Source organism: Orycteropus afer, unplaced genomic scaffold (genome assembly GCF_000298275.1).
Source record: "Orycteropus afer afer isolate SDZICR_OR568_19922 unplaced genomic scaffold, OryAfe1.0 scaffold00006, whole genome shotgun sequence".
In the NCBI taxonomy this organism is placed as follows: Eukaryota; Metazoa; Chordata; class Mammalia; order Tubulidentata; family Orycteropodidae; genus Orycteropus; species Orycteropus afer.
In genome coordinates, this window is record NW_006921593.1 from 1,886,521 (window position 1) to 1,900,212 (window position 13,692).

The 13,692-nt window shown below is 50.5% G+C and overlaps 1 protein-coding gene across 1 annotated transcript in view; it reads right to left on the reverse strand.

Moving 5' to 3' along the window:
* The window catches only part of SRRM3 (serine/arginine repetitive matrix 3), a 39,010-nt gene extending 25,537 nt beyond the window's left edge, over positions 1-13,473 (reverse strand). Inside the window, exons 1-2 of the mRNA XM_007942382.1 lie at positions 13,241-13,473; positions 3,548-3,649 (exon numbers count right to left, since the gene is read on the reverse strand). Of these exons, the coding sequence (XP_007940573.1) occupies positions 3,548-3,649; positions 13,241-13,473 (335 nt within the window). The remainder of the gene's footprint in view (positions 1-3,547; positions 3,650-13,240) is intronic.
* Positions 13,474-13,692: the final 219 nt, after the last annotated feature.

The following is a 13,692-nucleotide window of genomic DNA, read 5'->3' on the forward strand; positions in this document are numbered from 1 at the left end:
GCCTCCCTGTGACCATGAGGATGTGGTGGTGGTGAGTGGCTGGCAGTGTGTGTCTGCTGTAAGCAGGCATCATTCCTCACACATTTATCGTCTCTTTTCATTCCTCAATCATCCTACGAGGTAGGGATTAACACCCCCATTTTATATATAAAGAAACTGAGGCTCAGAAAAGTCAAGAACCTGCCCAGATCACACAGATGAGACATACTGGAGCTGGAGCCCAGGGCTCAGGGAGTTAACACTGAGTTTAGAGGTTTGGACAAGTGGAGTGTCGGATGCCAGAGCTCACACTCTCCACTACCCACATTCTAAGCTGAGAAATGAAGACCTGGTCAGATGCCAGGCCCACAGGAAGGCCCACGATCAATCTGTCCTCAGCCCTCCATCATTGCTACCCCTCACTTCTCTGCCTCAGGCCAAAACAGCCTTGGCTTCAGCACCACAAACACCACCACCCCCAATTAAGCAGTCCAGGCCACCACCAGCCTCTTCAATTTACTGCAGTCACTGATTGTAGTACTATTCTCTTACCATTTAAAGCTGCTTGGGCTAGAAGAAGCTTTCTGGTCCAATCCCCTCACCGTGTGAAGGAGGAAACTGAGGCTTTGGGGAAAATTGAGCAAGATGGCCTCTTCTAGGCATCAAAGATATGTTGTTGTGGTTAGGTGCCGTTGAGTCGGCCCCGACTCACAGTGACCCTATGTACATCAGGACGAAACACTGCCCGATCCTGCCCAAGCCTCACTATCCTTGCTACACCCGAGTCCATTGTTGCAGCCACCGTGTCAATCCATCTCACTGAGGGCCTTCCCTTTTTTGGCTGACCCTCAACTTTACCAACCATGATGTCCTTCTCCAGGAATATAGCAGCACACAAAACCAATCAAGATTCCTGTTCTGGAACCAACATTCTAGTGGGATTCCAGGACCCCGCTAGGTCTATCCTATCTTCTGCCTCTAGAACATCTCATCATGTTTCCAGAGCAGGAGGTCTCCCTGACCATTGAGCCTTCCAGGTCCACCTCTTCCAAGGACCCCTTCCTGACTGACCACCCTAGTCTGTCCCAGTCTCTTCCCCCACTGAATTCACACACACTAAACAGTTCAGATAGATGTGCTGTTTCTTCTTGTCAAGAGTTGACAGTCATCCCTGGTTTCAGGTTGGAGGTTTGTCTTTCCACTCAGGGAGCAGGGATCCCACTCCCTTTCCTCTATTCCCACCTCACAGCACTAGCAGAGGGCTTGGCTCCACATTCAAGACACTTTTCTGATGACAGAGAGCCTGCAACCTCTCCATGGCTCCCTTTCCAGTGGGCTCTGGTTCTTAAATTCATCATTAGTTCATGTTCATTCATTCACTCAAGGAAAGAAAAGAACTAATGGAAAAGATTTGGGAGTCCTTCACTACAGAAAAGAGTTCAGTCTGGGGATGATGAGCTCTACCGGGGAGAAGGGAGAAGGCAGATGTGGAGAAGAGACTTGATGTGACAAAACCTTGGAGGGGGGGTCAACATCTGGGAAGCAGGCAGGAGAATGGGAAACAGCAGAAGCTGTGAAGTTTCCAGAGGAGAAAGTACAATGGTGGAAAATTCCAGAAAGAGGCCAAGACCTGAAGAGAAGGCACAGGGCATGGTAAGTAGGACCCTGGTGGCCATGGCACAAGCAAGTCATAGGAGTTGTAGCAGCAGAAGCCAGATGTCCATGGTTTAAGAAACAGAGACAATGGGTACAGCTTACTCTTCAAAGAAATTTGGTTGAGAAAGGAAGGGGAACATGTAGGGTGGTAGCTAGAGAAGAAAACAGGGTTGAGGGAGGGGTTTATGCTCTAGGACAGGGATTGGGTTAAGAGGAAGGCGTCAGGGAGAGAGAATACCTGTAGGCTTGAGATGGAGGGGCAGTTATCATGAAAAGGGGTGAGAGAAGATAAGATTCAAGGGAGGTTCTTTGCCCTCATGCTGGATGGAGGAGGAACGGGTAGGTGGTTTTCCAGAGAAGGTCTGAGGTTATTTGAGGAGCACAGATCAGTCTGGTAGGTGGTGTGGGCAGTAGCTGAGAGCAGCCTCCTGGTTGTCAGGAATTTTGAGAAGGGAGGAGAAGGGCTGGCCCTGCTCTTGGGGGAAGCTAGCTAGGATATCAATTAGAGGGAATGGTGCTGTGAGCTCTGGGAGGCTAAAGAGAAGGAATTGGTGGTAGAGTCACCTTAGGTCTGGAGGGGAAGAGAGAGTGGGCAGGCGCCCTCAGATCCCCTAGGAGCTTCCCTCCTAAGTCTGAGGCTGCTTCTGACCCTGCGTCCAGAAGAAGAGATGGGGGTTAAGTGGGGAGGGTGGGGAATCTCCACCCCTGGTCCTTCCAGCAGTACAGAGGACTGTGGAGAAGGGCTTCCCTTCAAGGGCTTATCTGTTCCCACAATGTGCTTGCCCATAAGGTGACTGCAATAGGGAACTCACTCACAAGTGCTGCCGTTGGTTTATTTCTGTGGGGGTAAAGGTGGATAGGGCTTTAGGGCCTCAGCAAGACAAGTCCCCCCAAATCAGACCCACTCCTGAGGAAATGGCCAGTAGTTTTTATCCTAGCTCCTCACTCAGCTTCAACTTTGCTTCCAGCCAGAGGAACCCAGCATGTCAGTGCTGGGTGGGGGACTCACACTTGGCCAGGGAAGGCCCATCAGAGTGGACACAACCTGCCAGACGTGGAGCTCGACTTGCCATCAGCCCACGACTGAACACGTGCAGGGATAGGTTGTGTCTGCCTTTCTGTGACAACATGCTCCATTAATTGTATGGCTTTAAGTCCATCTCATTGCCATTGAGTCACCTCTGACTTATGGCGACCCTACCTATTTCAGAGTAGAACTGTGTCCCAGAGACTTTCCGTGGCTGTAACCTTATGGAAGTAGATCACCAGGCCTTTCTTCTGTGGCATTGCTGGCTTGGTTCGAACTGCCAACCTTTCAGTTAGTAGATGAGAGCAAACCACTTGCACATCCCAGGGACTTCTACTTGAGTGGTCCATACTTCTCCTTTAATGTGAGAGGAAATCTACCTCCCTATAACTTTCCTTTGTGATCCCTCCTGGAGGCCACAACACACTGGTGCCACTGCTCTTCTGTGACAGGCTACAGAGATGTGACCGCAGTAAAGCCCAGACTCTCTACCTGCCAAGTTTTTGCCCACATGGCAGTGGCATCTGGTGTATTGGTTCTTATTTGGAGCCATTTTATAGGTCGTAATAACTGGGTACAAGGGGGCTAGTGATAACACTGGGGTCAGAACATTTCTAAAGGCTCCTGCTGTGCAGCCCAGGATTCTGGAGCTGAGAGCTGGGTTGCCATCCCTACCCCGCCCTCTGCTGAGCCACCGATAGAGCCAGGGGAGGGCAGGGGGAGGCCCAGAGCTCCCAGTGGGTAGGGCTATGCCTACTTCTTCTCCTCCTTGCCTCCTCCCTCCACCATCTGAGGAAGCACTTGGAAAGGACCCTCTGTCATCCAGCTGCTACCTGAGCTTGCAGCTTCCCTCCCCCCAGCCCACCTGCTCAGGTGAGTACTCACATGTGGCCCCCAGGCCGGTCCTCCCTGGTGAGCACTCCCTCCTTCTCCATCAGCATCTGCCGGAAAGTCCCGACCTTCTGCCGAATCTCCTCCTCCGAGTACCTGTGGTGGCACAGAGAGGGTGAGGGCTGCTGTTCTAACTTTGACACTCTCCCTGCCCACCCTCACCCAGTCCATCTCCCAATGCTTGATTACAAGTGTACATTCCAGGTTGCAATAACTTGTCTGAGGCCATAGAACCAAGCAAAGCTCCAAGCACTGAGGAAGCTCTCACTGACTCATCACCATCAAGCTGGTCCCGACTCATAGCGACCCCTCCTTGGGTTTCCGAGGCAGTATCACTACGGAAGTAGATTGCCCAACCTTCCTTCCGAGGAGTGGCTGGTGGGTTTGAACCGCCAGCCTTCTGGTTAGCAGTCAAATGCCTTAGGCACTGAGCCACCAGAGCTCCTGGAGGAAGTTCTAGGCCTACTCATTTTGCATGAAACCAAACCAAAGAACCAATCAACCAACCGAACATAAAGGAAAAGTCATTCCCAGAGGTGGGGGGAACCACCCAGGTGAGGTTGAGCTCTTCCTCTTGCTCCATCCCTATCCCCAAGGCAGGCCTGTCTCTGACTTGGAGGCTGGGGTCACTCTCTGTGATATTCAAGGTGAGAAGTGAGAAGCCTGACCTTGACTTATACATGGTCTTTTCTGCTTCCCTGGCCTCATTGACCTCATTGACATCTTATCTTCACAACAGCTATGGGAGGTGTTGTGGGTTGAATTGGTCTCCCAAAGAGTATTTTGAAGTCCTAACCCCTGCACTTGTAAATGTAGGTTTGGAAATACAGGTTTTCTTTTGTTAGGTTAATGAGAGGGGTGAGTTCTAAACCCAATTCCTTCTGAGTAGTGTCTTATGAACACTTGCCTGCTAACCAGACGGCTGGCGGTTCAAACCCACCAGCCACTCCTCGGAAGGAAGGTTGGGCAATCCTGCTTCCATAGTGATAACTGCCTCGGAAACCCAAGGAGGGGTTGCTATGAGTCGGGGCCGACTCGACGGCACACAACAACAACAACAACAGTGTCTTATGAAAAGAGCAGACTGGACAGAGACACATACAGGAGGAAGACAGACATGATGTAAATACATCTACAAGCAGCCAAGGACGCCAAGAAATGCTGGGGCTATGGAAGCTAAGAGACAAATGAGGACCCTCCCCTAGAACCAATGTCCCGAATTTGGACTTGTAGCCTCCTGACCAAAGAGAAAACTAATGACTGAAGACCAGATGAGTTGTAGGATGACATCAACAACGTCATACATGGAAAAAACAAAAAACAAAACAAAACAAAAAACCCACAAAGGGTCAATAAAAAGAGAGGAAAGAAAGAAAAGACCAAAATGGATGTCAGAAGAGACTCTGAACGTCAGCCTTCTGCTTAGTCAAATGCCTTAGGCACTATGCCACCAGATCTCCTTTTGTTGAACACAGAGTAGCTAAAGTGAAGGAAAGAAATGATTAAGTAAACAAGCTGGAAAGAAGGTTTCAAAGGGCAGTTTAAGAAGACAAATTTTATTGTGATGAAATGTGCAAAGATCTGGAGTTAGAAAACCAAAAGGAGAGAATATTCTTGGCATTTCTCAAGCTGAAAGAACTGAAGAAGAAATTTAAGCCTCCGGTTGCAATATTAAAGGACTCTATGGGCAAAATTCAACCTCTATGCTGAGCAAATGATCCAAGAAGCTTCACTATAGGAAGAATAACGTGGCATCAGGATTGGAAGAAGACTCCTTAACAAACTGAGATTTGCAGATGCCACTTGTTACTGAAATTGAAGCAGGAATTGAAGAGGACCCAATCCATAGTATTTTCAATAGCCTCGTTTGCATGTGAAAACTGGACAATGAATAAGGAAGCCCAATGAAGAACTGATGCATTTGAATTATGGTGTTGGCAAAGAATATTGGATGTACCATGGACTGCGAGAAGAATGAACAAATCTGTCTTGGAAGAAGTACAGTCAGAATGCTCCTTAGAAGCAAAGATGGCAAGATTTCATCTCACACACTTTGGATGTGTTATCAAGAGGGACCAGTTCCTGGAGAATGACATCTGTTAGAGAAGTAGAGGGTTACCCCTCCCCCCCCCCAAAAAAAGGAAGACCCTCAATGAGATGGCTTGACACAGTGGCTGCAACAATGGGCTCAAATATAACAAGGATTGTGAGAATGGCTCAGGACTGGGCAGTGTTTTGTTCTGTTGTATATAGGATCACTACAAGTCAGACCCATGCAACAGAACCTAACAAAAACAACAACAATGGGCAAAATAGCCAATGATATAAGAAGTATCAAAAGGAGATGGAAGGAATAAACAGTCACCATACCAAAAAGAATTGGTCAACATTTACCCATTTCAGGAGGTACCATATGATCAAGAACTGATGGTGTTGAAGGATAAAATTCAAGCTGTACTGAAGGCATTGGCAAAAAACAAGGCCCCAGGAATTGACAGAATACTGGTTGAGATGTTTCAACAGACAGATGCAAAGCTGGAAGTTCTCATTTGTCCACACTAAGAGATTTGGAAGATAGTTTCCTGAGCAGCCAACTGGTAAAGATTCATATTTGTGCTCATTACAAAGAAAGGTGATCCAACAGAATGTGGAAAGTATTTGAACAATATCATTAATATCACATGTAAGTAAAATGTTGCTGAAGATAATCCAAAAATGGTTGCAGCAGTATATTGACGGAACTGCCAGAAATTTAAGTTGGATTCAGAAGAGGATGTAGAATGAGAGATATCATTGCTGATTTCAGATGGATCTTGATTGAAAGCTGAGAATACCACAGAGATGTTTACTTGTGTTTTATTTACTATGCAAAAGCATTCAACTATACGGATCACACAAATTATGTATAACGTTGCAACGAAAAGGATTTGTAGAACACTTAACTGTGCTCATAAGGAACCTGTAAATAGACCAAGAGGCAGTTGTTTGAATAGAACAAGGGGATACTGAGTGGCTTAAAATCAGGAAAGGTGTGTTCATCAAGGTTGTATCCTTTCACTATACTTATTCAATCTGTATACTGAGCATCTCATCCACGAAGCTGGACTATATGAAGAAGAATGCAGCATCAGGATTGGAGGAAAACTCATTAACAACCTGCGATATGCAGATGACACAACCTTGCTTGCTGAAAGTGAAGAGGACTCGAAGCACTTACTGATAAAGACCAGACAACAGCCTTCAGTATGGCTTACACCTCAACATAAAGAAAACAAAAATCCTCACAACTGGACCCATAAGGAACATCATGATAGGAAGACAAAATATGGTAGTCAAGGATTTCATTTTACTTGGATCCATAATCAACACCCATGGAAGCAGCCATCAAGAAATCAAATGACAGTGTATTGGGTAAATCTGCTGCAAAAGACCTCTTTATGGTGTTAAAAGGCAAAGATGTCACTTAAAGGACTAAGTAAGGTGCACCTGACCCAAGTCATGGTATTTTCCATTGCCTCAGATGCATATGAAAGCTGGCCAATGAATAAGAAAGACTGAAGAAGAATGGATGCATTTGAATTATGGTGCTGGTGAAGAGTATTGACCATACCATAGACTGTCAGAAGAATGAATAAATGTCCTGGAAAAAGTACAGCCAGAAGAACGTTCTGTTCCTTTGAAGCAAAGATGGTGAGACATTGTCTCACACACTTAGGACATGTTATCAAAGGGACCAGTCCCTGGAGAAGGACATCTCTTGGAGAAGCAGAGGTTAGTGAAAGACAGGAAGATGCTCAATGAGATGGATTGACACTGTGGCTGCAACAGGGGGTTCAACACAACAAGGATCGTGAGGACAGCACCGGAACAGGTAGTGTTTTGTTTTGAGGCACATAGGATCGCTATGAGTCAGAACTGACTCAACTCGCACCTAACAACAACAGCCTTCTGAAATGTGAGAACTAAATTTCTTCAAAGCCATCCAGCTGTGGTCTTTTGTTATGGCAGCGCAGGAGACTTGGGCTCAAAGCATCCTCACTGCTGCAAGGCCAAGGCACCAAGCAGGTTACCTAGGGTCCCAGTAGGTGATCCACTGGGGGTGGATGAAGCAAGCTCTTACTCTTCTCACCCTCCATTCCTGAGTCTCAGGCTGGGGACCCAAGTCCTGCATCCTCTACTCCCCAATCCTGCTCCTACACTCCATAGCGAGATCTTGTCTTCTCTCACTGCACCGCTGTGACAGCTGCTGCCCCAGCCTCCCAAGCCCCCTGGTAACTCCCCTTGCAGCCTGACCTTGAGGGTCTTCACTCAGCCCCTTGCCCTGTGCCCGGCACAGAGCTGGTGTCCAGTGGCTGTTGCTGAATGACTCCCTAGACCCCTCCCTCTTCCGTTCCTGGGCTCCAGGTCTGCCTTTGACAGGTGACATAGTTGAGGGTCTGTCTTACCTGTCATCTGCTCACCCTAACTATCTGTCCCCACCACAGGCCCAGTCTGTCCCACTCTGCTTGTGCATGAAAGCAGCACGTTGTTCCCTCCCTGGCATCCTCTCTTTTCTCTCTCCCTCCCTTCGTTTAACGAGCATTCATAGACTGACCCACCCGTTTTGGAGGGCAATTTGGCAATTCCTTTCAAAAGCCTTTAAAAAATGAATAGCTCCTTTGACTCATAAATTAACTTCTAGGTTTACACCATGAAAATAATTATGGTTAAGTACAAAGGTCTGACTCATTGGATGTTTACAGCAGGCCTGATACCCCCGACTAGGTTAGATGCTAGTGTTTGCGTTTCTATAGCAACCTGCGCCTCCCAGATCCTGACAGGTAGTTCATGCCCTAGTAATTGTGTCTTGACTTGCCTGGATCCTGTGCTGGCCTGGGAGTTCCCCGAGGGAACTGGTCTGGTGTACTGTTGCGTGCCCAGCCCCCTGGCACCGTGCCTGCCACATTGTGAGTGACTGAGTGACCGGTGAAGAAGAGGCAGGAAGAGTTTGGAAGTTGGAATTTCATTTTGGAAAGTTGACTCTTGTGGCTGTGTGGCTGGAGGAGAGGGATTGGAGGCAGGGAGACTTAGTGCAAAGATTCTGTTAGGAGAGGGTGCAGTCAGGACTAGACTGTAGCCCTGAAGATAGGGGCAGAGGGACAGAGAAATTGACTAAAGAGAATCTGGGAGGGAGACTGGCAAACAGGTACTGAATGTGCTGGGAGGAGCTGGGGGCGAGCATCACCCCCCCCACTGCTTCACTGGGTGTCGCCATGACTGCTACTGACCCCCATCTGAGGGTCTGACTCCGCAGATAGAGGCTCCCTTGCAGCCCACCTTGGGGAAGGCTGGATTCTTCTCTCATCTCCTCCAATCCTCGCCTCCACTCGAGGGGTGTGTGTGTGTGTGGCTCAGGCCATACTGTGCTAACACTACTAACCCAGCTTCACCAAGCTCTGGGCCCTGGATCACCAATATCTGCCTCCAACCCCATTTAGCCTCAGGCTTGGGGCATTGGCTTGGGCCTGGAGGTCCTTTGGCCTGGCTTGCTCATTGGGTGTACAGAACCCTCTGCTGGCTGGGCAGGCCTGGGGCCCAGTAAGAAGGGGTAGCGTCCTGTCTGAGCAGTGGAGACACAGAGGAACTGTTCCTAATCTTGTCTTCCCCTCAGGAGACTAGTCTGCCATTGTCACCAGCACAGACACAAGCACAGCACAGTACAAACCCACTCCCAGATCCCTGGAAGGGAGGCAGAGGCTGGCTGAGCCAGTGGCCTGGACTGGGTTGAGCTGGGAGGAGAAGCCCAAGGGCCTGGGCTGGGGAGTATGTAGGAGAACCCAAAGGTTGGAGGTGGGCCAGAAGCCCAGAGTTTCATGAGGACCTGGGGTAGCATATGTATGTGTGTGTGCGTGCGCGCGCGTGTGTGTGTGTGTGGGTGTCTAGGGCTTGCTTCCCTTGGGGGAAGAGGGGATTGAGGGGTGACTGTGTGATGGTGAAGGATATTGAAGGTACCATGACTGCCAGAAGAACTAACAAATCTGTCCTGGAAAAAGTGCAGCCGGAATGCTCCTTGGAAGCTACAATGGCCATCCTTCCCTCACCTACTTTGGTCATGTTGTCAGAAGGGACCATTCCCTGGAGAAGGATGTCATGCTTGGTAAAGTGGAGGGCCAGTGAAAAAGGAGAAGGCCCTCAGTGAGGTGGATGGACACACAGCTGCAATGATGGGCTCAGGAGTGGCAAGGATTATGAGGCTGGTATGGGACTGGGCAGTGTTTTGTTCTGTTGTACACAGGGTCGCAGCTCCACGGACACCTAACAACAATAACAACAACAACCTGGAGAAGAAAATGTTTAATTCTGTCGGTTTTTGCCCAGGCCCAGGGTTTCCTAGATTACCACTTCCTGGTTATTAATTTGACCTTGACCACAGTTCTGTGAGGGATAGGCAGCCATTTTACAGATGAGGAAACAGGACAAGGAGAGAGAAGGGCTCCTGGCTCCAAGCCATGCTCTATCCCACCTCACCTGGGTCCTCACAGAAAGGAGTGTGACAAGAAAGGCAGGGCGGCTGGGGGGTGACTGGGGCTGAGGTGGGGGCATCATGTCATGTAGATTGTGGGCTCTGCTACATACACACGCTCTGCCCTGCCACGGTTGCAGGGTATGTGGCCAGCCTCCCTGGGAAGGTGCCTTCAAATGCAACATCAGTCCCCAACGAATTAGCTCCCATCCATCGATACCAAGGAGAGGGACTGCTTCTTAATGGGCCCAAAAGAATGCGTGTTCCTGCGACTCCTGCGAGTATGTATCGCTCAACTGCTGGAGAACCCAGTGAATAAACGCAAATGAACCAGTGTTTCTAGAAATGATATTAACGACTGCATTTTGTAACAGAGCAAGGGTCTCACTGTTCATTGAGCACTTCCTGGGGCCTGGTTGGGGGCTGGGCAGCCCCATATATGGCTTATTTCATGGGACCCTCAGAACAATACCAGGAGGCGGGTGTCACTGTCTCTCATTTACAGGTGACTTCAGAGGGATTAGGCCTTCCACTGGTGAGTAAGGGGTAGCTTTGGGTGTGTCTGAGGGCCACCTCAAGAGCCCTGACTGAACCCTGGGTCCCTATGTGTTCTTCCTGGTGAGGTGGGGATCCTTGATGCCCAGGGACCTTAATACAGGGGCTGCAAGGTGGGAAGGGTTGACATCAAGGGCGTGACCAAATGCCATCATCCTCTGCTGAGGCTGCCAGCCCCTTGACAATGACCTTCACCTTTGCAGGGAGGGGCTGGGGTCTCACAAAGGAAGACGTGATTCAACCAGGGGGAGGAGCTTAGGGTGGGAGAGGTCATGGGGGTTCAGTGAAAGGAAGGGGCTCTGGGAGGTACAGGCTTTGAGGATGGAGAAGTTCAGTGAAGAGCAGGAGACTTAGTGAGGAGACAGGGGTTCAGGAAGGGCTGGGTTCCACGAGGGATGGAGGTCTGTGAGGGGGTAGGGCAGTTTCCAAGAATAAAATGCGGAAGGCTGGCCCTTGTCTGTCCCAGTCATCCCTGTAGTTCTCTGGCCACGCCCATCTGCCCACACTCCCTTCAGTCTAGGCTCTCAAGTCTGCAGTGTTAGCAGGTTTCATGAATATCCTATACTTTTTTCTGTGGGAGGATACTTCACTCCCCACCTTTGCCCAGCCCAGCTCCTTGGGATCTCATTTCCTTTTCTCACCCACAGCTCATCAGACCTGACCTCTCAGCAGCTGGAGGCCTCCTTGGTCTCTTTTCAGCATCCTCACATCTACACATCCCTCTCCAAGTCCCTGGCCCCTCCCTTGTCTTCTCTCCACAAGTAGTCTTGCCTGGCTGCCAGCCTGGTGCCTGGTCCCAGGCTCAGATTTGCCCCTGCCTTCCTGGTGGCCTTAATAAGCAAGTGGTTGTCTCTGTTTGGGCCTCAGAGTCCTCAAAGCACCACAGGAGAACAACCTAGGTCTTGGCTGCCTCCTGGGGACCCCAGGACAGGCAAGGGTGTGGTTTGGAAGGGCTGTTGTGCACAGAACAGGGACCTCCTACCTGGACATTGGCAGGCCCAACTGTGGCTCTGGGACCAATCCCAGCACAAGGAGTTTCTGGCTTCTCGGCTAGCTGACAGTGCAGATTTGACGGGCAGGCCTAGCTGCCCACTTCTCCACCCTCTGCATTCAGCCCACTAGTTTCAAAGTATTAGGGCAGATGCAAAAGGGATCTTCTGGGACCACCAGCTCTCCTTGGAGCTGTACAGCTGGGATCTTCTCTCTTTCTTTGCCTCCAGCTGCAGGTAGAAAGGCTGTGCTGTGTCCACTAGACTTGGAAGAGAGGGTTCCTTAAACCTTTACTGACTGATCGGTGGTGGAGAGGTTGGGGATCCCCCACATGCCCTTCTCAGCCTGACAAGCTCCTTCTCATTCTTCAACGCTCATTCAAATGTCTTTTCCTCTGAGCAACTAAAGCACTTGGCCCTGTGAGTTCTATAATCCTGATTTTAATCTGCTTCATGGTAGAGTGGAGCTCTTGTGGCATAGTGGGTAAGGTATTTGCTGCAAACCGGAAGGTCAGCAGTTCAAACCCACCAGCTGCTCCAAGGAAGGAAGATGGGGCAATCTATTCCTGTAAAGATTTATCGCCTCAGAAACCCAATGGGGGTCTCTATGAGTTGGAATTGATTCAACGGCAGTGGGTTGGGTTTGGTTTTCATGGTGGAGTTGGTCACGAACATGTCTGTTTTCCTTCTTAGATCGGTGTGGGGATGGGACATGTCTGTGAGGACAGGAAGTGACTCTGGTCTGGCCCTGGGGCCCAGCGTTGAGCACAATTCCAGCATACTTTTGTGCCACTGACGCTAGGTCTGAATTTGTTGTTGTTAGTTGCTGTTGACCCCAAACCCATTGCCATCCAGTTGATTCCAACTCCCAGCGACCCTGTAGGACACAGTGAAACTGCCCCATAGGGTTTCCAAGGCTGTAAATCTTTGTGGAAGCAGACTGCCTCATCTTTCTTCCACGGAGCAGCTGGTGGATTTGAACTGTCGACCCTTCAGTTAGCAGATGAGCACTTAACCATTGCTCCACCAGGGCTCCTATAAGTTACTGTTGAGTCTGGCGACCTTGAACTAGACAGGGTGAAACCTGAGCTAGGTTCTGGGTGTAATGCCCAAGATTCCTTTGCTGAGCTGACTGACCCAACACCCAGTAAAAACTCATTTGCGCTTTCCCACATCAGTCCATCCCTGGGTTGGCAGAGTCTGGCGAGCCTGATCCACCCCTTTCATACAAGGGGAAGTTAAAGCCTTGTATTGTCACGGACGCTTACTTAATGTGCCTTTCTCTTCCTCAAGACTGGATGGTTCTGGAGGGCAGGGGCTCCTCTGCTTGGCTCTGTGAATCCCAGCCCAGCTCAGAGTTTGACATAGAGCTGGCATTCAAACACAGCTTACTGAATGAGTGAACTAATGAATGTACGAAAGGTGAGTTTGGTTTGCACGGTTTCAACCCATTGGTTCAGCCTTTGGTCCCTAACCGGACTCCGCCCCCGGAGCCAGCTCGGCCCTCAGGACCCGCCCAGCCCCCTCTGGCTCCGCCCCAGACCCTTGGGCCCTCCCCTCGAGCCTGCCCCTCCTGCCGTCCTGCACCGCCTCCCGCGCAGGCTCGGCTCGCGGTTCCCATTGGCTCCTCGCCGTGCTCACCCCTGCTCCTCCATCATCTCCTGCAGCTCCATGCACTTGAGCTCCACGCGCCGCTTGCGCTCATGGTCCAGGATCTCGCGGTGCGCGCGCTTCACCAGGCCCGGCTCGGCGGCGCGCAGCTCCTCCTCGGCGCGCGGCCAGGCCCCGGAGGAAGCGCCCGGCTGCGGGAAGCCATTCGAGGCGTCGGCAGGGGATGGCGTGCTGGCCGCCCCGTTATTCACAGTGGAGGCCATGGCGCTGGTTCCAGAGCTGCTGGCCTCGGGCGCCGGCTCTGCGGGACAGACACAGACCCGGGGTGGGATGGTCACTTCTGGTCACCTGCTACACTCCTCTGTGCGCTGGTTAATCCCGGAGGTTGAAGGATCTACCCACAGCGCTAATCTGCTTCCCCTCACGCTACAGATGGGGGCGGGCTGGCCTCGGGTTTGCACCCGTGGGTCACACCTCAGGGC